Raw genomic sequence first — 23,096 nt, forward strand, 5'->3', positions numbered from 1 at the left:
CCACCTCCGTCAACAGTGGGTAATACAATAAACCCAAACTGGCTGATTAGCAGCTTGGACGGGTTGGGTTTAGAGAGGCGTGATTCTGTCAGCGTGCCTCCAAACGTCACACACACCCCAAACACGCTGGTGTTGTCATTCAATCAACTGCCTGACTGAACTTCTGTGTTCTGATAATCAACCGGGACGGGAGATTTAAAACCCTGAAAGCTTTATTTAAAATATCCATACATGACACTGCTCCTACACAACAATACAGGACAATACAATCACTTTTTCAAATACATTAAAGTGTGATAACTGCCTGCATGTAATAAAAGTACCTACATTATAAAAACCCTACGACACCACATCGGTCATTTGTGTTTGTGTTCTATCTACATGGCGTCTCCTGTGATGGGTGGATGCTGGTGATGGGCGACAGGGTTTCAGCAGGTTAACGGAGGTCCCGAGGTCTTTGTCGATTTGAGCACAATTACTCTGAATTGAACATTTGTTTCCATTTAGCTGTTACAGGTAATCCTTAGCGCTGCATTACAGTAGTGCAGATATGAAATAGCTAATTCAGAGAGGTAAAAAAACAATATGGAAACACAAGATTCTGCCTGTAACTTGTTCACTACCTCACAACATGCCAGAACACAAAGATATACAGCAAACACATCAGAAGAGGCAAGACTGCTGTGCTGACTGGGAGGATACGTGAACTTCATGATACACACGCGTGTACAGATTGTTAGTCACCGATTATTCAACACAAAATGAGCGTCCTGTGACGAGGCCGGCCGTTTCACACCCATAGATCAGGACCAAATAAAACAAGATCGGTGGCCGAAATCATTGTCTGATTTACACAACTCCGTTATTATTGCACTGTTGCTTCAGCACACACACACACACACACACACACACACATTTACACACTTAAACACACACTCAGCCATAACAGTCCCGCATAAATGACATCTTTCTGTTTCAGTAGTTGTTCCAGGAAATATTTAAGCCTTTTTTGTGGATTTATTAACAAATATGTAAATTAGAAACCTTACATTTAGAACGGAACCTCTTTAATAAAAAATCTTCCTTATGGTTGACTGAAAGCGGACACTCAACACGTAACAACTGCAGAAGAGCAAAGGAGCGTCCCAAGGATGGCGCCGGTGTGTGGAGGCGGCTACGACACTGGTCAACAACAGAGTGGAAGCAGAAGCCATCTGCACTCAGACGGTCAGACAGTCAGTTGCCATGGACACGCTGGACACTACGGTGACACGCTCGGCCGTGGCTACACGACATGAATGAAAGCAGGAGGAGGGACGAAGAAAAGCTTCTGTAACAAAAGATAAAAGTTCCTCCACCCGGTCCTGGGAGGAGATGCTCTGCTGATGAAGATGAGGATAAATACTCTTCACAAAAGCTGCTGTGTCAAAGCCTAAACCAGTCAGTGAATTGATCACGCATAATTATTTATTTATAATAAATAGGGAGGGACAGGGTGGTCCTGAACGCTTCAGGAGGACAAGTCTGGCATTTTGGGGTTGTCACACCGACCGTGGCGCCACTTGTTCTGCCTTCAAGGAAATGGATGTCCAGCCAAGAGAGCGTTCAGTGCTTCACCCGTTCAAGTAGAGTCTTAATGTTCAGCTTCATGGCAGCAAGTCATCAGCTGTCCATGCTGCAACATTCTGACGGACAGGAAAGAGACAAACTCTCAGCATCATTGTTCAGCTCTCGGCTCTGACAAAGCTGACAGCCTAAAGGACGTCAAAAATGATATTTGGAAAAACTTTGAGCTCTTATTTTGAAAGGAGGACAAACATTTAACAGGTTCTGACCTTTGGCCTACAGGCCATTACAACATAGACATTTACCAAATCTGACCAATTAGTTCACATAGGGATCGTATCGATTTGGAGCCGTCACCCAAAACATGCACGTCCTCTCCCAGCTCCATGTTCTCACCATTGAGTCCTTCTCCTTCCTGGACGTCCAGAAAAGGAGCAGGTCCCCAGATCCGGACAGTCCCATCATCTGAGGCACTGGCCAGCAGTCCAGGCAGGATGGGGTTCCAGGTCACACAGTTGACGGTGCGCGTGTGACCACTGAGCTCTGCGATGGGCAGCTCGCTGCGCCGGTGCCAGATATAGACTTTGTGGTCTGAGAGGAGAGGAGACGTGAGCACAGCTTCCTCACCTGAGCAGGTGATCACCGTCTGACCCGTGTCTGACATGGACCCCAACAACAAACCTCACCTTCACTGCCGCTGGCCACAAAGTCTTCATTCTGCCCCCCAAAGCAGGAGTGGATGGTGTAGAAGCCCTGGGTCACCCCTTGGTACTTCCGGACTAGTACACGATCCTGCAGGTCCCAGAGGTGCACTCCCTAAACGTGCACGTAATCAAAGATGGAGCAGCTGCTAAAAGGACGGCGTTCCCGATTTACGGATACTTGTGGAGGCTCACCTGAGTGGCAACGTTGAGCAGAGCTAACCTTCCATTTTTGGAAACAGTAAACGACATGATGGGATGGTCCTCCTGCACTCTGGAACAACACAACACACAACATCAGCAGGCACTGCCATGCCCAGGTCAGAGGTCATGGGGACCTCATATTACACATCACGGATGACCGAAAAGGCCGTAGAGACAAATAAATCAAAGCAGCAGTAATTACTTAACCCGACACCTTTGAGGAAAACTAGTTTTAGTCGTTAAAAACAAAATTCAGGAAGTCGAGGTCAGAGAACCATCTTGGTGGTACTTTATCCTTCTTGGATTAATTCCTCAAATGCTTCAGTTTGTAGGTAAATGCCGTTTGGCCCAGCTATGAGTTGATGTTTCACCATCAGAGCTAATGAAGCACATCCAGCACTAACACTCATCTGGAGCTTGTCAGCTCTACTTTCACTGCTCCAGATGTTGGAACTTGACATTCATTCCTCCAGATGTGTCATCGAGCGGTGGATTCAAAGGCCGTTCGACTTGTCAGCGAAACGACTTCAGAAGAACATTCCACCATTAAGACTCACTCTGAAAGGAGGTTAATCTATTTTATGTGTGGGGGAATAAGAACGCGCTTGATTAAGCTGCTTTGCATTAGTCAGCCTGGTTTCCAAAGCTCAATCTGACAGATTTCCCTTTTGAACGTGAGTAATCGCCATAAAAGGACAGAGAACCTCTGTAGTGACCCCACAGAGAACGTTCTGCTCACACTACGCCGTCTGCTTCATCGAGCCGCTCTTTTTGGTTTCTCTAAGTAAACCTTCTGATCACCAGCTCCCGGCCGTGCGTGCCTGCTGCTCCTTTCTGACTGGGACCTACATGTTTCTGTCCGTCAGGTCCTCAAAGTTGTATCCTCTGATGCGCTGGTGGGTGTCTGAGGCCAGGACGGTCCGGCCGTCATTTAGACACCACAGACACTGCACACGCACCCCTTCCCACGAGTCCAGCAGGTTTCCATCCAGGTCCTGGAGTCACACAGTCAGACATCAGGTAGAGGCACAAACTGGACCAGAACGCTGTCAATGTTCAGCACCTGAGAACTCGTCCTGGTTCTCACCTCTCTCTGTCTTCATGTCGATATAAACGTATGAACTGAGGTGAGGTCTACTCACACACTGGTAGAACTGGCCTCTCTGGCCGCCGGTGACGAAGCGTTTGCCGTCTGGATTCCAGGCCACACTGGTCAGGCTGTCTTCATGAGACTGGCTCATCTTTGTGCGCAACTCCCCCGTCTACAGTGTGACAGCGTCCGATTCCTTTAATTCACCACTTTATCCATGAATACATTCATCAAAATAAGTATAAACAACACCTCGAGGGATCGGTGTGTAACAGAATACTGATTCTACCAGCAAAGTGAGGACATTGTGGCTGGTCTCCACAACTCCAAAGGACTGTTTGAGGGTTAAGACCTAGTTTGAGGGTTGAGGTTAGAACTGGGTTTAGGTCAAGAGTCAGGGGTCAGGGTCAGGGTTGGGGGTTAGTTGGGATGGTTAGGGTCAGGAGCTGCTGAGTGCATTATGGCTATGAAAGTTTTCACACACATCCTTGTACTTCTATCTTAGTGAGGACTTTCACAGACATAACACACTTGAGTCATTCAGTAAGTTTTTCTCTAAATTTTAATCTACATACTCTTTTAGAAAGTTTATATTTTGAAAATCCAGGATTTCCAGTGGAGTTTGACCTGCTGTGAGCTGACTCTGTCTAGGTTCTGTTGCAGGTTGGGTGGTGTGGTACCTGGACGTTCCACAGCCACAGCTCAGAGCAGTCGTCAGGACCACAGGCTATCAGGTAGGTGTCATCGGGGCTCCAGGCCAGGTATGAGACTCCGTACGCGTGACCCTCCAAAGTCTTCATCAGCTTCAGCTGCTGCGTTTCCTGTCCAGCAAACAACAAGTTAGACATCCCGGCTCATCCTGCTGCAGGGTGAACTTCCTGATTTACCGTATCGATGTGCCACACGATGACCGTGGTGTCCTTGGACCCAGTGGCCAGTTTAGTCCCATCGTTGGAGAACTTGCAGAACCAAACTTCATTACAGTGTTCGGTGAGAATCTGCTGGGTGTAGCAGGGAAACTGCTTCCTGAACACACACACACACACACACACACACACACACACACACACACACACACACAGGACTCAGAGGACTTTAACCCCTGATGTTTGTATTCATTGCTCATCACAATGTTCAGCAGGATTCTGCTTCATGGAAGGACAAAATGTCCTTCGCGGACAACTGAAAATAAAGACATCCTGCTCGGGGGGACGCGGTTGCCTTACCGGTTGCAGGTGTGGTCGAGGAGCAGGGGCACCGAGTCCAGTCCGCTGTCCTGCTTGGTGTTGTGGTAGAGGCAACGTTCCCGCTGCAGCTCCACCGCCTGTTTGAGCAGAGTCTGCAGGCGGCGAGGAGGCAGCATCACGGAAGGCGGCAGGTACGCTGTGGGCGCAGAAACAGGTAGCGGCTGCTGTAAACCTTGGTGTAGGTGAGCGCCAGGCATGAGCGTCTCTCAGGGCGACGGCCTCAGAGGCTGCAGGAGGCACGTCTAACACCCCCCCTACTCACTCTGCAGCTTGTCCAGCAGCTTTGTCCGTGACACCGTGCCCTTTCCTTCCCACTCTGCTTTGCTGCGCAGGTCCTCTGCATGGCTGCACATCAGGTACCTTCAAGTCACACAACAGGAAGTCATCACTACAGCAGAGGGGGACACGTCAGCAATGAAGACATCACCTTCTGAAACCTCTCATATCAAATCACCTACAAGAGAAAAGTACACACACTTGATGTGGCTCATTCTCTTTTATCTTGGTTGATTTTATCATTTCGAGTACAGTTCGTTAATGCAGAGCTTTTATCAACTACAGATGCTTTGTGTGACGTGGTTAGGGCTGATTTTGCATGTTTGCAGACCCGCTCAGGACGTGGATCCTCTCGGTGTTGTACTTGAGAGGAGTCAGTTCAGCTCGAAGGACCTGCAGGGCTTCCAGCACCTTCCCATCCTCCAGATACTCCAGATACTTCTGCTGCAGCAGCAGGAACTTCATCCTCTGTGCAGGAAACATCAGGAAGAGCAGCCGTTGTCACCCTGGGACACTATCAACAACAGCTTCTAAAAATCCTGTTCCCATGGTTCTGTCACTGAGCGCTGGCTCCACCCTCTTTGTCCTCACCCTCACAGGTTCAAAAGGGCAGAAAGGATTTCAGATTTATGAGCGTAAATGTTATTCTAAAATTCTCCTTCAGGCCACTCTGTCCTCCAAACACGGAACAGAAAACACTGTCCCTGCTTGAAGAGGACGGCAGCTTCACGTCCAGTAATAATTAACTTTCTTTTCCACAAGAGTTGGCCAGACACTCATCAAGGGTCCTGAGAGCAGCTGTTGGAGGGCAGAAACAGAGGTTCCTCTTACCACAATAGCACTTGGAGAATGCATCAAGGCCTTCAGCTCGTTCAGATCACTCTCAGCCTGAGGACAGGAGGTACAATTAACCAGCTCTTAGTTTCATGCACAAACACAAGTGACTTTAAGGAATTTGATTTGCTCTAAATGGCAGCATTCCTGCCAGAGTGGACAGGAGCGTGCACGTGTCTCCTTGCAGTTGCACCTTGTCCCACTCTCCTTCCATGACGTGATTTCGGAACCTGGTGGCTGACGGATGCTCCAGCCTGCAGCCGGACTCCTGCATCAAGAGGTCCACCGTCTGGCTGAGGACAGAGGACAGAAACCCATTAAGACCAGTACAACTTCACTGGTGAAGGCAGCACGTGCACGCAGAGGATGGAGGGTTACGTCAAAGAAGAGTTCAGGCTGAGCAGACAGAGAAAGTGATAAATGAATAAGAATATGTGAGTTTAAAGTTTCCTCCTGATGCCAAAACTTAATAATACAAAATAACTCCTCTGTAACTAATCATGTAGACGGAATTTATAAATAAATAGAATGAAACTGAATTAAAATCATTCTAATCAGACCCGATGAGCTGTTCATGAACTCTTCGTTACAGGGATGTTAAATCAAGGCTCGGGTCACATGAAAATGGCCTAGTTCCAGTTTTGGCTACACATAAATTCATATGTTACATTAATATTTAACAACAACAAAGTGAGGTCTGAGGCGTCTAAAAGAAAACGGAGCGATTGATGCGTAAAAACAGCCCAATTCAAACTAATCTGTCATCAAACGAGTCTCTGAACCAAACGCGTTGTGATCAAGGTTCTGTTTGGAAGATGCTGGTTCTCGCTCGGACTTACTTCAGCCCCAGGTCATGGAGATGCTGCCCCACCAGCCGGATCACGTCCTCCTCGCCCGGGGACAGACGCTTCTTCTTGGTGACGCCATCCGAGACGCTGTTGCCGTTGTTGCTGGCCGGTTGCTGGTTGTTGTTGATGTTGACGACAGTGTTGCCATTGTTGTTGACCGTCAGCCCGTTGGTGTGAGCCGTCACGGCGGAGGACGGCTCCCCGTTCTGGGTGCCGTTCCGACAGGACTCCTCTGCGTCGGTGTCCTGCGGCGCCCCGTTCGCCTGCATCTTAGCGCAGATTAGGCTGCTCTCACGATCAACAGTCTAAACTAAAGCCGAGGCTCTGCGCGGCTCTGCGGGACAACAGCGCCGATCCAGCCGCCGACAGGCCCGCTGACCCAGATGCAGAGCTCAAGTGTCCGCTTCGGCTGCCTCCAGGGCTCCGCGTTCGCTTCGCTCGACCGCTTTTCCGCCCGAACGCCGCGCCAACTTAATGGGAAGGCCGCATTTTGGCCGATCTTCCAGCTCCGTCGCCGAAGTTGCGGCTCCGCTTGTTGTTGTTGCTCCGACAGCTGCAACCTTGTTATGGAGCTGCGCGCTGACGTCACCACGCGCTGTGCGTCGGCTGCGTGGCCGCTGTGCGTCCGCACGCATCCGCACGGTCCTATATAACCGGGCTGGGGAGAAGGCGAGCGGCTGCCATCGACCATCGCCATCATAGTGAGCCAGACAGGCAGAGACAGCTGTGATTTCAGAGCTTTATTGGTGCTTGATCAGCCTGTCTATCCTCACAGGAACAGGCAGACGTTGACATTTGAACTCCCAGTCATGACAGTTAAACTATGTTTTAATCAACGCACACCAAGATGAGGAGTCAAAGGAAAGAGGGGACACAGACGGACAACAGGCCAAAAATCTACACCGCTTCACACTGCGTCCGGCGAAAGGAGCCGAGAGACACGGAGACGCAGACAGGGACGCTGGAGCCTCCGGGGACTTCTGACGCCTCTGGGCCACCTCAGTGTGACAAAGGTCGCTCGTGACCAAAAACCTGGAGCCATCACACATTTTTCTGGTGTGCTGGTTGGTTCTCATTGGTTTCAGAATACAAATGAGAGACCTGCTTTGCTCCAGCTTTTGAATTTCACAGCAAAACTTCTTTTATCATTGGCACTTTCACATCTTAAGAAAAACAAAACGACAATGTCCCTGTTGAGTCCGATAAATAAATAGAGCCGGGAACACTGTTTCAACTGTACCTACACAGTGAGAACTGCCTCGGTCCTCGTGGCCTTCATCTCCACACAACACAATCTGTATTTTACACTATAAAAATAGGAATTAAAGGGGAAGGGTTGGCTGAATATTGTCCCTTTGTAGAAGACAAAATGCACTCATCCCATCCTACATCTAGTGTGGCTTAGAATAACAAAGAACGAGGCTGTTCGTCCACACACACACGCGCACACACAGACATATTTGGTGAGCTGTCTCAAACTAAGTGGTGTCTCCTGCGGCTCAGAGGAAGGACAGTGAAGGCGGATTGCTGCTGCTGTAAGAAAAATACAGTTTTTTTTCCTGCAGCAGGACAATGTTGATGTGCGAGAAATGTCTTGTGTACACTACAGACACCAGCACTGGCACAGCTGTAATGAACCTGACAGGCATCCCAAAGGGTGCGTTTCAGGAGTCCGTCTGATCAAGTATGTCCAACAAAATATCACCTGTAGGTCTAAATCAAATGCATCCTTCTATACCTTCAGCGAAGAGGACAAGTAACGTCTTCTGGGGCAGTACTGAAAATAAAATTTAGTGTTGACAAATGTCACGTGTGCACGTGCGTCTTGTTGTCTCCCAGCTGCTACAAACAGCTGGATGAGAGACCTAGAGCACAGGTGTGCTTTTGTAGTTGTGCTGCGTTGAGGAGGCACCGGGGTGCTGAGGAGCAGAGGCAGCGACACGCAGACCTCCCACAAACAGCACAAAGGCAGCCTCTGGGATGGAACACTCATCCATCCCCCAGTAGCTGTGGGTGGCAGCCCATTCTGGACCATCTGCTGGTCCCACACCTACAACCACCCAGCTGACAGGCTCACCCTGGAACCTCTTGAGTGCTTGAGACGTGTCAACAGGCCTGGAAATGCAGATGTGTTAGAGGAAGATGTTCACACTCAGCCTTAGTCACGCCGAACACCTCAAAAGTTGGAACCGACCCACATTTGAGGGCGTGAACATGAGGTTTGCAAATCCGTCCGTGCACCATGGGACTTTTAGCGCTGAAGTGAACCAGCGTTAAATGTCCTGACAGTGGTGCAGCTGGCGTTAGTCATCCTTCTTCGTGGCATGAATATGGGGTCTTTACAGAAAGACATCCCAAACTATCCACTGACATTAAAACGTCCCGGTCGGGTCATCCAATTTTGTCACAATGGCACTTTCAGAGCGGATGTTTAAACAAAGAAATGTCATTTTCTTTACACCATTGTTGATAGACTGAAGTTTCTGCTTATTGACTTGTGGTTTTAAAGAATAGTAATAATAATAAAACAAGACATTTAGATTTAAATTCAACCTGCGCTAGTGCAAACACATAAACACAGATGGATGATGCACCTCCCACAGAAGACAAATGAAGCACAATGACAGGAGCTCCAGCGCTGCTTTGATAGTGTCACAGGTCCAGGGTGCAACAAGGTTTCATCACATCAACTCAACAAAAATGAAACAGGAAAAAAAAAAATTAAAAATCTATATCCTGTTCAAAGGGTACTGTGAAAACATGATCTAAAAAACCATAAGTGGGCTCCAGGCAATCCAACACTGGTACATTAACAACACTGTCTGAGCCAGAGAAGCCCTGAAAATGGAGCAAGTCTGTAATTTGGAGCAGCAAAGGCCATGTTTTAAGATATCACTTAAAATAAAGGTAATCATCTCCAGTTCAGATTTATTTCTGAACAATTTCATAGAAGCTCACACATTTCTCCATCGAGGAAAGAAATGGAAAGCTTTGTCTTTTTGTTTTGACTTTGGCCAATTCCTGACTCTCTGGAAAAGGTTGTGCAGAGCTTCAGGGCAGCCTACCGAGAGGGTGAGTTAGAAGCTTTGGTTTAAATGATCGGGAGCGCCATCTTCATCAATCCTTCCATACAATCAATCTTCATCTTCAAAACACAGTCAGCATTTCTTGCTGCTGCAGGATTGTCTGAGGTGTTTCCACACAGGGATCTCTTTCCTCTCTGCTGTGTGTCTGATGGTCTTTAACTGTCCACCACCTGATGTGGCAGGTTGACAGAGGAACCGTTGATAAATGAGCCTTGTTTGTCTCGTCCCTTGAGAAAATAAGTCAGCAGTTCCCCTTTTCCCTTCACGAAAATGGGCCCCCTCCTCACAAACCTGAAGCCGTACTCCTTCAGGATGTTGTAGCACTCCTCCACGACCTGAAAGCAAGACAGGGAACACACACACGGTTTCAGGCTACACGTTTAAGCTGCTCACACACAACTGTAAGATGCATATGAAAAAAGGAAAATACACAGTAGAAACGATGACAACAAGGTCAGAGGAGTTCATTTAAAACTGAATCTCTTCACATTATGAATGTAGAGGAACGAGGCTGTGGAGCTGCGCTCCCTGGGGGAACACCGGTAGGTCCTGAGAAGGATCAGGCAGGAGTGTAATCTCTCCAGGGTTAATTTCCCCCTGGAGGAACACCCTCTCAAGGGGGCCTTTGGGAGATGTCCTGGCCTGATGCTTCAAAGGAATGAAACCATCAGACAGCTCCGTGTCCATAGAGAGGACCAGGAGTTTGGAATACCAGCAGATTTTCCAGTAGAGAAATAGAGAACTCTAAAGTGGAATGCCTCATTATAGGAGCTTTGGAGACTGAGGCATTTAACCTTTGTTAATTATTTTATCTACTTTGTCTGGATGGAGATGCTCGTGGACACGAAGAAAGTGAGATGACCTCATCTGCCACTCTTCAGCATCAGTCAGGATCTCACTCCACACCACACAGCTGCTGAAGAAGCTCAACGACATCTGTACTTCCTGATGACATTGGGGAAGTTTGGCTCGTTGATCAGACAGCTTCCAGAGCTTCCAGACACCTACCCCTGCAGAGGCCACAGCCACCCCAGTACAGACTGGCCCCATCTGCACCTGAGACAACAGTCCTGACTGTTGAATGACTGTTCCTCTTCAGCTTACGCTGCTCTACTCCTTCAGCTCTTAAAGGGACTCATCGCCTGTTTGCAGGTAAAGTCTAATGAGATGGATGCATGAGAGGCCTGCTGCTGTACCTGGATGTTGCCCATCACCCCTGTGGACTCCATGCGACTGGCCACGTTGACGGTGTTGCCCCAGATGTCGTAGTGAGGTTTGCGGGCACCGATGACTCCAGCTAACACTCCACCTTTATTCAGACCTGCAGACAAAGAAACGGCCTTACTGTCGGCCCCTTTTGTCCCTCTGATCTACAGCCGATCACCAGCTGAACACCAGTCACCCCGAAACTGGGTGACTGCTTCAATTAAATAAGACTCTCTATACAGTAAATGCACAATTTGGCAGCACCACAGCTCATTTTTCTGGCATTATGCTGAGACGCTGTGGAATAAGTTCCAACATCAGCGCGGCCACGATGGCAAAATGAAACATAATTGAGACATTACATTAGTCAATTATCGACGTTCTTGCTGGATCCAGCAGGCTTACTGGAAACCTGTGCTCTGGGGGAGGCGGAGGGACAGCAGCTCCACAGCAGTCTGAGCAAGAGCAGCTTTGGCCATCTATATAACATCTATTTTTATCTTCCATTCCACCCTGCAGCACCAGCCTACAGCTGTGAGGCCGGGGGGGCATTTTGGCCTCCTCCTCTTATACTTTGGTGAATGTTGTTATTCAGGTCATAGGACTCTGCAGTCCAGCTGAAAGAAGGTCAACTGGACGTCCTGGTGGGTTCTGGAAGATGGTTCACCTCCTCAGCTCTGTCCTGGTTGTTAGCAAATGTACTCAAAGCAGGAATACTAATTAACCAGTGACCCGCCTGTATCTGCATTGTCTATATGTACAGCGTGTATTTAACGCAGAGCAACAACCTGAAGCTGAGAAAATATTTGAGGGCTGTGGTGAAGCAACAGCTCCACAAATGTCTGGTTCATCTCACCGGATGTGAACTTCCCAGTTTGGGAAGCAGGTTAATCAAATGTAGCTCATTATCCGAACTGATCTGATCACGGCTGGAACTGCATTCAAACACATCAACTGGGTGAAGAGAGAGGACGCACCGATGCGCAGCATGAAGTTGTTGAAGGACTGGTAGTTGATGTTCATGAGTGTGACCTTCATGGCCAGAGCAAAGTCTGCCAGGTCTGCCAAGTGCTGCCATCGCTCTCTGTCTGACTGCTCCTCCTTCTGCAGCACAGGAAGGAAGGAAGGAAGGAAGAAAGGAAGGAAGGAAGGGAGGACACAAGCTCAACAACAATAACAACAACCAGCTCCATTCGCATCCCCAAGCGTCACTGGGCCACATCAGTTCAGTCCCAGTGGATGAAGCTGCTGACCTTCACGCAGGAGTAGCCGTTGTTGACATCGGGAGTGACGCCAGACGCGGCCATGTAGGTGCTGCCGATGGTCTTGATTTTGGTAATGCAGCGGAACTGTGGCTCATCCAGCAACTGACAGGGAAACAGGAGAAGGTTACGCTGAGGCAGCACTTTAGGAAGACCTACCCATTATCAGTGAGGGGGGAGGAAGAGGAGGAGGAGGAAGACGGGGAGAAGGAGGAAGAGAAGAGAGGGAGGGGAAAAAGGAGGAGGAGGATGAGGTAGAGGAGGAAGAGGGAGAGGAGGAAGAGGGAGAGGAGGATGAATAAGAGGGGGAGGAAGAAGAGGAGGAGGAGGAAGAAGAGGAGGGAGAGGAGGAGGAAGAGAAGGAGGAAGGGGAGAAAGAGGAAGAGGAGGGAGAAAAAGAAGAGGAGGAAGAGAAGGAGGAGGAGGAAGAAGATTAGGAGAAGGAGGAGGGGGAAGATGAGGAGGAGGAGAAGAGGGGGAGGAAAAAAGGAGGAGGATGAGGTAGAGGAGGAAGGGGGAGAGGAGGAAGAATAAGAGGGGGAGGAGGAAGAGGAGGAGGAGGAAGAAGAGGAGGGAGAGGAGGAAGAGGAGAAGGAGAAAGAAGGGGAGAAAGAGAAAGAGAAGGAGGGAGAAAAAGAGGAGGAGGAGGAGGGCAGCTCACACTATCAAAGTCAGAGATGATCTCATTGAGGAAGCGTAAGCACTCGATCCCTCCGTTGTTGATGCTCTCCTCCGTGTAGAAGTCAGAGAAGTTTGGAATGGAGGCGAACATGACTCCGATCTCCTCATACGATTGGCTGTACAGTTCCTGGAACACAAGAACATTTCAGAAAGCCCTGAAGACCAACTTTAATGTTGATGGGCTGTGATAAACGGAATCTCTTGTTGACCAAACCCAAAATAACAGGAAACCAAGACATTCCGATCTTCACCAGTGTTCCCAGTGCCTCCACACTGGTTCATGGCATCACTGCCTATTATGTTACTAGTACAGTCAGAAACACAAACATCATCATAATCCAGTCTGACAAGAAGACTCTTTCAGATCAGCAGTCCCACAAGATGATCTGAAAGGGATCAAATAAAAATGGTTCCCAGTCCTGAAGGAGCCTGAAAGAAGCTTAAAGGGTTAAAGAACAATGAACATTTAATTCACGTTCTCAAATCGTGAATGTATCCTTTAATCCAGAAAAGCGGGATTATGAAGACTTTCCAACGCATCTCTGGGCCGTTTCAAGGCGTCTGATGCAGATCTGATGCTAATCGTAGCGAACAATACTTGGTTCTTCCCTAGGTTTGGGGTCTCAGGGGACCCCTGCTGTGCAGCCAAAACGCCATGTTAACAGTTTTAAAATAAAGAGCACAAACTACTCCTCTAATCTCTCGGAAACGCTGACGTGAGAGTTTTCAAATGCAGGTGTGATCTCATTTTTCTGGAAATGGCAGCGGCGGCGGGAAGACAGGAGAGCTGAAAGAGTGGTCTCACCTCATCCCTTTTCTTGGAGCCTAAGAAGTGTCGTGCGACATGTTCAGGTAGCATGTTGGTCACCAAGGCTTCGTTCCAGCGTCTCATCTCGTAAACCTTCTCTTTCTGTTCATGGACCTCGATTTTCCACAGGAACAGAGTGCGGGCAAGCTTCTCCACCTCCAGACAACAGCAGGGGGGCACCGTCAACATTTGGATAACAATGAAGATCACATACGTGCCATACGGCACCTTTAGCTGCCGTGGCATTAAAAACACGCAGGAATGAATTTTGGACTCCATCAAACACTGAGAGGCGTGTTCAAAAGCATCACCTTTGAACCTGCAGCTGCTGCTATCAGACTATTAAACATCTGCTGGGCTCAAACGTGTCAGCCATCAAAATAAAACCTACTTTGTGATTCAAAAACAATGATTTTCCTACTTTTGCCCAATTTAACAAGGCTCCATCTTTCTACCGGTAGGACCTATGAAAAGGGAGGTTTAACTTCACAGTAAAAAGTCTTTAACTTACATGTCGGGAGAAATAATAGAAGCTGACCATCATAATGAGGATCATGACTGTCATTGTGATCTTGGAAGGCACCATGTGAGACCTGAAGACGACACCAACGGCATGAAACCGAGTCCGTCACAGAAAACAGGACTTTCATAGAAAACGGGATTAGTGCACCTGTAGTCCTGGAAGCGGGCCGTGTCATAGCGGTCAAAGATGTCCCTCCAGCTGTAGATGTTGACGATACCGGTGACCGTGGTGATGAGCAGCATCAGCGTCACCTTGACCATGTGACTGACCTGAACCAGCATGGTGGTCGCCATCAGTGCCAGCACAGCCGTGTAGCTGTAATACTTGGGGTTGTTGAAGCAACCAACGTGGGCAGACAGGGAGGAGGAGGAGGAGGAGGAGGAGGCTAGTGTGAGGCTGCCAGGGGCCGGGACCCGGGACATGCAGCTCAGCTACACAATGAAGAATAACAGAGTCATGAGCTTTGAGCACAGCAACACACATACGTGAACATGCACAGCCAGAGAAACGCCGACCATGTCCATGATGTCCGCCATGGTGAGGATGAAGATGGCAGCCATGGCCCAGGTGTTCCGAGCCCAGCGCGTGTGGTCGATCCACGTGGAGAAGGACACGAGTTTCTTGGGAAAGATCTGACACAACAGAGTAATAGCAGATTATTCAGGAGGTAAAAACCTAAGTGAAGGAGGGAGAAGGCTTGGTCTCATATGGAGGATGTTTGTCTGACACTTCAGAGATGGCTGAGATCACTGACGTGCATCTTCCAGCAGCTTCCCGTCAAACTGAAACCTGACTCACTGTTGGGAAGAGCTGTGATGAGAAGCTTCATTCATTCTTTCGGTCAGCGCAGACTAAAAGGAAGCAGCTTCAGCATCACGTCTGAGAGGGTAGTGAGAGAACATCTGGGCCTCCACCAGCTGCTCAAACTGAAACACCCATTCAAAACCGGGAGATGGTGGGGACGGTGTCAAAAATGTCAAAAAGAGCTGGTGGATGTGACCTTGAACAGGGGGCTCATGTCCTGACACGCACACATGCCTGATGGACTCCACAGCACCGGGAACATTTTCATTGTCATATTGATAAGAACCAAAGAGCCCGGAGCATTAATTCCACCAAGGCTGCAGCTTTTCAGCCTGTGCAGCTGAACGCATGAGTGCGTGCACGTTGCTGACCTGCGAAGGCAGACGTCAATACTGACCCGCAGCCAGTCATCCATATATCTGAATTTCCATTTCATGGCTGAGTTTGTGTTACTGTCCTGGTTGGGCAGGCAGCCCGATCTGGTCTCAAATAAAAGTCTTCTTTTAAGTTCACAGTCAAATAAAATGTTGAATATCTTATTTGTGCAATTTGGATTCGTTCCGCTGCAGGATTCAGCTGAGCAAATAAAGTTCCCACTTAGATGGGACTTAAATGTCGTCAACTGTGACGGACTTACTCGAGGAAAGATGGCGGCCAACGAGCAGACGGTCAGTACGAGCAGCAGGACTTCGCCCACTGCAAAGGTGATGTAGTTTGCGACCAGCCTGGACACGTTCACATGGTTCCAGACAAGACGAGAAAAGAAAAGATGAGACAAATATGCAGCTCTGACAGGAGCCAGCGGTAATAAAGACGTGCGGATCAACGAGCTGTGCAATAAACACGTTGGTTCCGCCCCAACGTGGCCTGAACGAATGGTGGCGTCTGACTCCAGGGAGGTGTGAACTGACCAGTGGTCTATGAGGGCCTCCATGAGGGTGGTGAAGAGCAGCACCACGCAGGAGCAGCAGAAGGCCGCTCCACTCTGCTTCTCCTTCTCCACAGAGTAGCGCGTCTCCAGGTCTGGATCCACAAAGCGCAGGGACAGCCTGTTGGTGTGCTTCCCCTTCAGTCTGAAGACAACACCAAGAATCAGACTGCAGCTTCACAACACACATGCTTTACATTGACCGTCAGGCAACAGCAGGCTGAAAAGTGAAAAGAGCAAGTCAGGAAACGACTGTTTTGACTTTTATGTTGGTAAAAGGGAATAAAACCAACATTATCGAGGTTTATTTAACAGTAATGAAGCCAGACGGGAGAAGCTACACACAGCTACCACAGGCAGAATGTGTCACTTTGTTGTTGGTGAGCAAAACTGAAGACTGCAGCAGCAAAAGTCCTAAATCGAGCAGAAATGGCAGCTTTGTGCTGCGGTTGACGTCGTTCCATGGAAGCAGTCTGGGTTTGACATGTGGGACTTACGCCTGGACCGTCTCTCTCTCCAACAGAGCCTCGTTGAGCAGTTTGTTGAGCTCCTGTTCATTCTCCTGAGCATCAATCACCCTCTCAGCCAGGTCCCGCAGCCGAAGTCTTCTACGAGGGTTAGGAAAAGATGGATTCACCACCTGAAGTGGCACAAAGTCACACATGATAATGGAGCACCCAAACACTCGACGTCTGTCTCCATCAGGGCTATAGTAATTCATGCATGCTGCCTTAGTGGGAAACTCTGCAGACACAAAAACACACCCTTTACTACACAATTTCAATATTTCTGCAATCCCCCGTAGAACAATGTGGCAGGTTGATCAATGGGTGTGGCTGTGCTGATGTGTGTGTGTGTGTGTGTGTTACCCTGGTATCCAGCTCTTCTGGCTCCTCAGGTGTGGTGCAGGCGGTGTTAATGCTGCCGTTACACTCTGTGGTGTTGATCAACTGTGGCGAGTTTCCATTGGAGGAAGTGACAGACAACTTCTGAAAGGTTAAAAGTAAAAATCCTTTAAAGATTAAAAACTGGAAATGTGGATTCAGCATTAAAAGTGAACGTTGTAAGTCCAAGAGGACTCTATTGGTCATGTGGTTGCTAACTGTAGCTTGATGTGTGATGTAATTCCGTGTGTCCTGCTGGGGCCTGAAAGACTCACTACACCATTGATGCCGCTCTTCCCCGCCGGCCCTTTAGGAAGCACCACCAGGTAGGTCTCGATGCCGCGCTCCCTCAGGTAGTCACAGCGCTCTCCTCCGTTCCCGGCTTCCACATCAAACTCGCCGTGAAGACACTCCAGGGTGCTCTGTGAGATGTGGACACGCCTGATCCACACACATCAGACAGGTGGGAGTTAGCAACTGAAGAAGCAACGTTAGGGCTGACTTCCTTCTTTTGCCTCCACGTCACCGAATCAGACCAGAATAAGTCTCACCCTGGAATCCCCCCCGCCTCCATTTTGTTGGCCACAGTAACGTCGGTGGACCACACGTCGTACTGCCAGCGTTTCTGACCCAGGACCCCCCCCAGGACCGTGCCACTGTGCACTCCGACACGCATGTCGACGTCGGTCTGGGTTTTCTCTCTGACATACCTGCAGATGTACAAACAGTTGTGCACGTGAGTAAACACTGGAGTACATTCCAGAGGCAAAGGGGCTGTATTTGCAGTATTCTGGTGTGAGCCAACCCGAGTTTCCTTCCTCTTTTTAGGGATTAATTCAGGTTTTCTTGAAAACCTTCAACATCAGATCTGATAATCATCTACCCAGAGAGGCTGGGGAATAAAGGTTAAAGCAAGACGTTGGTTTTTCTCTGCTGTAATTTAATCAGATGACAACAAAGACGTGAGAAGCTTCTGATTTGCTCTCCGCTGCGTGAGAGTCGTCCCCACTGATACGAGTCTACGGATCAATGGTGACCCGGGCTGGAGTTCATCTCCAGCTGGAGCAGCGATCGATGACTGAGAAGAGGTGAACTCACGATATGGCCTCCACCATGGCCAGGCCCATCATGATGGAGCAGGCAGCATGGTCCTCTCTGTAATCTGGCAGCCCACAGATGCAGTAGTAGCAGTCTCCCAAGATCTTGATCCTCAGCTGGTGATATTTCTGGGCCGGTAGACGAGGTTCAGTCAGAATATTCTCAGTCAGACTGGCCAAACAACAGTTATAAACATCACTACAAGACCGAGGAGGTCGAGGCGTCAACAGTACTCCTCTCCCTGATTAGTGAAGGAGGTGTAACACCGAAGACTGTGGGCGAGTGTCCCAGCCCCGCTGGAACTGGTTCACACAGGTTATTGTTGCTGTGGGCTGAAACTCACGGCGGCCAGTTTATCGAAGCGTGCGAAGAGCTCGTTGAGCAGCTTGACCAGCTCCTGAGCGCTGCAGGACGAGGACAGCTGGGTGAAACCCACGATGTCTGCGAACAAAATACTGCCAGGACAAGAGAGGGACGTTAGATTTGGGTGAGACGGTAACCCGGCGACACCGCTGGGTGACAGCCAGCAGCCCTCACCTGACATTCTCATGCCTGTACATGTACATGGTGTTGAACTGCTGCATCTCCTTCTGACTGGGCTCCTTCTTCATGTCCTGGAGCATCTCATCAGCGATGTGCTTTGGAAGGATGGAGAGCAGCAGACGCTCCTGTGACAGGGAGGACGCACAGTTTCTATCTGCTCTTCAAACACAGAGATTAACAGAGGACGGGAGAATTTGATCCAAGTTTTCCCGTGTTAAACACTTTTCCACAACACAGAGAGCAGGTTAGCTCAGCGATTACAGCCGGCAGCCTCTCAGGAGGTTGGTTGCTATGGTAGTGCGAATCAAGCAGATGCTCATTGATTGGTTGTAACCCAGCAGCATTCTGGGAGTTTCATCAACTTGTTTTATCAATCCTCTTACTGATAAAGACAGAACAGAGACCATATAACACAGTTGTTGTCCAGGCTGGAACCATCTGGCCTCCACACAACAGCAAAACATTTCGGTGCTACCGGCCGTTAAACTACCATTTTTTGGAAATTACTACCAGATTATTCAGATTATTTTATTCTTAGACATGAATGCTGTGTTGGGGGAAATAGAAACCAGCTCACGGCCTCAGCACACCCAAAAGTCCAGCAGCTCCTGGGTAAATGTGAACCAGCAGGTTTCTGAGCCCTGACAACAACACAACAAACTTCCTGTGTGTACTGATGAAATTCAGCACTGCCACAACAGAAAAGCCCCCCCCCCCCTCCCCCCACAGGTCTTTAATGACCAGACTACAGGTGGAAACCAACAGGTGATACTGGGATCCACTGGGAGACGTCCACAGATGCCATTTGAGGAACATTAATAGTGGTGGCAGCACGTTCTTGGTTCAGTGTTGTCCTCAAATCCTGAAATACATGAAACTCTTTTGGACCTGCTGCTGGCTCTGCTCCTCCAGGTTCAGTTTAACCTCCAGGGACTGCCTGGCCTCCAGGAAGGCCTTGCGGTGTTTGCGGTCAGCCATGTAGTAGGACATGATGCCCACAGTGATGACACAGACGTAGATCACAACGTTGGCCAGAAGCTGAAAGACAGACAACAGCCGGAATATTTTCAGACGTCTCTCGTGATGCAGCATCCATTATTTTTATTAATGAGTGATTCTAAAAAGATCCAGAGAGTGGGACAATGAGAGGGACAGAGAGTGGGACAGAGAGTGGGACAGTGAGAGGGACAGAGAGTGGGACAGAGAGTGGGACAGTGAGAGGGACAGATGAGTCCACCCACAGCTTCGTCTCACCGTGCTCGTCTTTCTCTGTATCCATCTACAGGTGCACCAGAGGCTCAACTGTGCTTGATATACAAATAAAGTTCAACAAGACTGAATCTAAAAAGTCTTGTTTTAATTGTCCTTTGCTTTGTTAAGCACAGCCTTTAAGGACAGTGCTGATAAAGTGTCCTGCTATGAATGAATAAAGGACAGAAGCTGCAGGACAGATTGAGAACTCTGTTAAATCTGTTAGAGGATGCGTGACAACATGGGAGAGATCCTCCATGCAGATCATTAATACGCGAGTCTGAACAGGACTGATGCCAAATCAGGCAGCTAATATCTGATTTAGAGCATCACAACATAATAACTGAAAATAGAATAAAACTAATTAGGGACATTTTGTATATAACGAGGACGGACATGTCCAGCATGGTATTCATTTCTAGCGTATTACGGGAATAATTTAATTTGGTTTTCCTCTTTCCATCAAGCTTTTCTATTTCAGCGAGGAGAAGCAAAGTTCGGAGTCATATCTGTTCTTTTCTCTCCTTCCTCCTTGTTTTATGGACAACAGCCTCAGTGGTTCATTTAGCTCACACAGAGGCTCTTTTCTTTGCGTGTTCAACACAGCAAAGTGGGTTTCAAACCACAAATACGCAAATAAATGTGGTCTTGATTCGAATGAAATCAAATCTCGAGAAGCGGGGTCGGTGGCGCCCCCTGTGGGTGAATATGTGAACTCTTGCTGATCTATTTAACAGACGAGTCTCTTGGTTCTCCTCCCGGCTACTGGCTCACAAAGACACCGTTACTCTCCTCTATCTGTGGGTAACATGATGGCCGTGGTCCAATATCTGGGTAAATACCTGAGAAAATGTAACATTTTTGCCCTAATGGACTCGTTCACACTTTAAACTGGGAACGTGTTTATGTAACGAGTTGATTGCTGAGGACAAGCCATTACCCCTTATCACACCCGTACCTGTCTGCCAAGTTCTGGCCCCTGGATGTGCTCCTGCTGCTGCTGGGCGATGGTGACACCCAGGACCAGGGTGTGGACTCCGCAGGAGACAGTCGTGATGAGCACGATGGGCGTGAGCCTCAGGGGCAGAGTCAGAAAAAAGGAGAAGCAGAAGAAAGCCTGCCAGCCCACCGTGTCGCTGGTCTGGTGGCAATGAGCGTAGTTCAGGCCCAGGTAACAGAATATCTGAGCGGCTATGAGCAGCCACAGGGCGTAGGGCACCACCCGTCTGGAGATACGGTCGGGCAGCAGTCCGAAGCGACACAGCAGGTAGAGGACGACATCTGCCACCAGCCCCACGGATGCCACTAAAACGGCAGCCAGCTTGTCGCTGGTGTAGACCACGGCACACATGACGATGACGTAGCTGTCGAACAGCGCCGCGAACACCACCAGCACCAGCAGGGTCTCGTGTCTCTGCCGCCTGAAGTAGGTCTGGTACAGGTTCTCCAGAGACTCGGGGGCAAAGGTCAGGCGCATGAAGCGCGGCAGACACAGGCAGCATCCGGAGCTCCGAACTGTGACCTCGTGAGTTCTCCCCACCGCCTGGCCAGGGTCAGAGGGCAGCGTCACGGAGCAGTCGGCCGAATACTCCGCAGAGTACTCTGGCTCGGAAAAAGCTCGGTTCCGAGGCATGACCGAGGGTTTTCTCATCCAAACACTTAAAGCTGCCGACTACTGGAGAGGGCCGGGACCAGCACCGGGATCCGCTTCTCTTCTGCTCACTGGGCAAGGCGTCCCCCGAGGTCCCACATATGTGGCAGGAATCACAGTCTCATGATGATTGTCAGGATCTGCTGGCTGGACAGACGTCGGCTTACATCGTTGCGTCACCGCTGGCGCTGTCCAATGGGCTCGCGGGTTGGGGCAGGACAAACACGCCTACTTTTCATCGGCACCACAACGACGTGCGCGTTCAGCTCTGTGACGGCTGTGGCAGCTCCGGTCCACCTCTGTGCTCCACAACTGTGAACCGGCTCAGACTGGAGCCCTTCATGGCCCGACCCGGTCTCTCCATGGTTCTCCTCCAGGCTGGAGCTCTGTGCCGGTTGTTGATCCGGAGTGACACATGGCCTAAAGGAGGGACATGAGGAGACGAATGAATAAAGGCTCACAGAAATACACATTAATCTGAATCACGGACATCACATCGTTATGATCACACAATCGTGGCTCAGAACATCTGGGAAGGTGTCCCGCAGGGGGTGGGGGGTACGGGGTGAGGGATAACCCCCCCCATCCCTGATTGTGAGGTGGTTTGTGTGCAGATGAGCTCCCACCCTGAAGGCCTGCTAGCTACATGTTGCGCTTGCTGGGAAACACAAGTTGTGAGTGGGGACTGAAAAAGCCGTGATAAGGCAGCTAGAGGACATCAACACGGGGCCAATAGTCCCAGATCCAGAGCCGAGAGCCCCTCGGATGACCACTGCCACCACTTTCTCCTCATCCAAAACCCTTTAAATGGCTTCTTTAGCATCTCTGTGCATCTAACAGGCAGCTACTTTTCTGCAGCTTGTTTTCACTTTCGCTCTTTCCGGTCAACATATAAAACCATCTATCTGATGGACAATCGACTTTTCTGCCAGAATTAGATGCGTTTTCCTCCCGATGTCGTAAAAGAAAACCCCAAAAGCGGCGTACACCTTGATCCTGACACCTACCGTGGAAGATCCCGAATTTCTCTTGGGGCTGCTGACGTTCCGTCCTCCAGATGTGGATGTGCTCCTCTCTCCAGATGTTTCTCACCCGCTATTTCAGCCTCAGAGGAAGACAGGTGGGCTATTTGGACCGGCAGCGATGGTCAGTCGCCTCCACGACTGCACAAACCCAAGATCCGGTCGTTTCACTCTCGGGTGTTTTCTGCAGAAGAAACACAACCCGCCTCAGCGTCGAACCCGCTGGGTACACGAGCACGTTTCCTCTTCCTTTCAAAATAAGGTCTCCCTCTAGTCAGGCGAGTCTTCAACCTGGGATAGGATGGAGTTATCTCAGCACATCAGGCTTGATTTAGAACTGATGTTGCTCATAAAATACACGTCAGAAATCTCTCCACACATCAGACAATTAAAACTATTAAACAGACCCATTATGAACTAGTAAATCTCCAGATGAAACTATAGTGAACACAACATCACATAAACTGTAAAATTCTTGTTGATATTCAAGATTAATCTGCAGTATAGCATTCTGCCTTTCCCCTAGATTTTTTTTATTTGCTATTGACTTTATTGAATGAATTGCCAAAAAACACCATAAGAA

At 49.2% G+C, this 23,096-nt stretch overlaps 2 protein-coding genes across 3 annotated transcripts; both read right to left on the reverse strand.

Annotated features, from left to right (window-relative positions):
- Positions 1–194: 194 nt before the first annotated feature.
- Positions 195–7,350, reverse strand: wdr26a (WD repeat domain 26a). Its single transcript, XM_003965741.3, has 14 exons — positions 6,758–7,350; positions 6,112–6,211; positions 5,916–5,972; positions 5,416–5,552; positions 5,071–5,168; positions 4,788–4,944; positions 4,449–4,587; positions 4,242–4,382; positions 3,614–3,733; positions 3,321–3,466; positions 2,463–2,541; positions 2,253–2,382; positions 1,963–2,157; positions 195–1,685 (listed from the first exon to the last, which is right to left on the reverse strand). The coding sequence occupies exons 1-14, from the start codon at positions 7,033–7,035 to the stop codon at positions 1,663–1,665; spliced, it is 1,800 nt and encodes a 599-aa protein (XP_003965790.1). The 5' UTR covers positions 7,036–7,350; the 3' UTR covers positions 195–1,662.
- Positions 7,351–7,491: 141 nt separating this feature from the next.
- On the reverse strand, positions 7,492–22,731 carry adcy3a (adenylate cyclase 3a). Of its 2 annotated transcripts, none has more exons than XM_029838348.1 (21): positions 22,499–22,731; positions 20,799–21,911; positions 19,478–19,627; positions 18,584–18,714; positions 18,390–18,501; positions 18,047–18,174; positions 17,500–17,658; positions 17,224–17,389; positions 16,934–17,053; positions 16,562–16,704; positions 16,048–16,209; positions 15,774–15,861; positions 14,848–14,964; positions 14,480–14,763; positions 14,321–14,402; positions 13,807–13,965; positions 12,982–13,128; positions 12,312–12,425; positions 12,036–12,159; positions 11,049–11,173; positions 7,492–10,187 (listed from the first exon to the last, which is right to left on the reverse strand). In XM_029838348.1, exons 2-21 carry the CDS (start codon positions 21,489–21,491, stop codon positions 10,008–10,010), a joined length of 3,384 nt encoding a protein of 1,127 aa, XP_029694208.1. In that variant the 5' UTR covers positions 21,492–21,911; positions 22,499–22,731; the 3' UTR covers positions 7,492–10,007. The 2 variants fall into 2 exon arrangements, with proteins under 2 accessions (XP_029694208.1, XP_003965775.3); XM_003965726.3 differs by having other exon boundaries at positions 12,036–12,162.
- Positions 22,732–23,096: the final 365 nt, after the last annotated feature.

This window comes from Takifugu rubripes, chromosome 7 (assembly GCF_901000725.2).
Source record: "Takifugu rubripes chromosome 7, fTakRub1.2, whole genome shotgun sequence".
In the NCBI taxonomy this organism is placed as follows: Eukaryota; Metazoa; Chordata; class Actinopteri; order Tetraodontiformes; family Tetraodontidae; genus Takifugu; species Takifugu rubripes.

What these genes read in the sequence shown, in the direction of transcription:
- wdr26a (XM_003965741.3), bottom strand. Translation starts at nt 7,035, where the DNA reads ATGCAGGCGAACGGGGCGCCGCAGGACACCGACGCAGAGGAGTCCTGT. An exon ending in GAGGCCAGTTCTACCAGTGT is followed by an intron (nt 3,467 to 3,613) that starts GTGAGTAGACCT and finishes GTGTGACTCCAG; the next exon opens with GACCTGGATGGAAACCTGCT. An exon ending in GGAAGGAGAAGGACTCAATG is followed by an intron (nt 1,686 to 1,962) that starts GTGAGAACATGG and finishes CCTGTCCGTCAG; the next exon opens with AATGTTGCAGCATGGACAGC.
- adcy3a (XM_003965726.3), bottom strand. Translation starts at nt 21,491, where the DNA reads ATGAGAAAACCCTCGGTCATGCCTCGGAACCGAGCTTTTTCCGAGCCA. An exon ending in GCTTCGATAAACTGGCCGCC is followed by an intron (nt 18,175 to 18,389) that starts GTGAGTTTCAGC and finishes CTACCGGCCCAG; the next exon opens with AAATATCACCAGCTGAGGAT. An exon ending in TCTATTATTTCTCCCGACAT is followed by an intron (nt 13,966 to 14,320) that starts GTAAGTTAAAGA and finishes TGTTGTCTGGAG; the next exon opens with GTGGAGAAGCTTGCCCGCAC.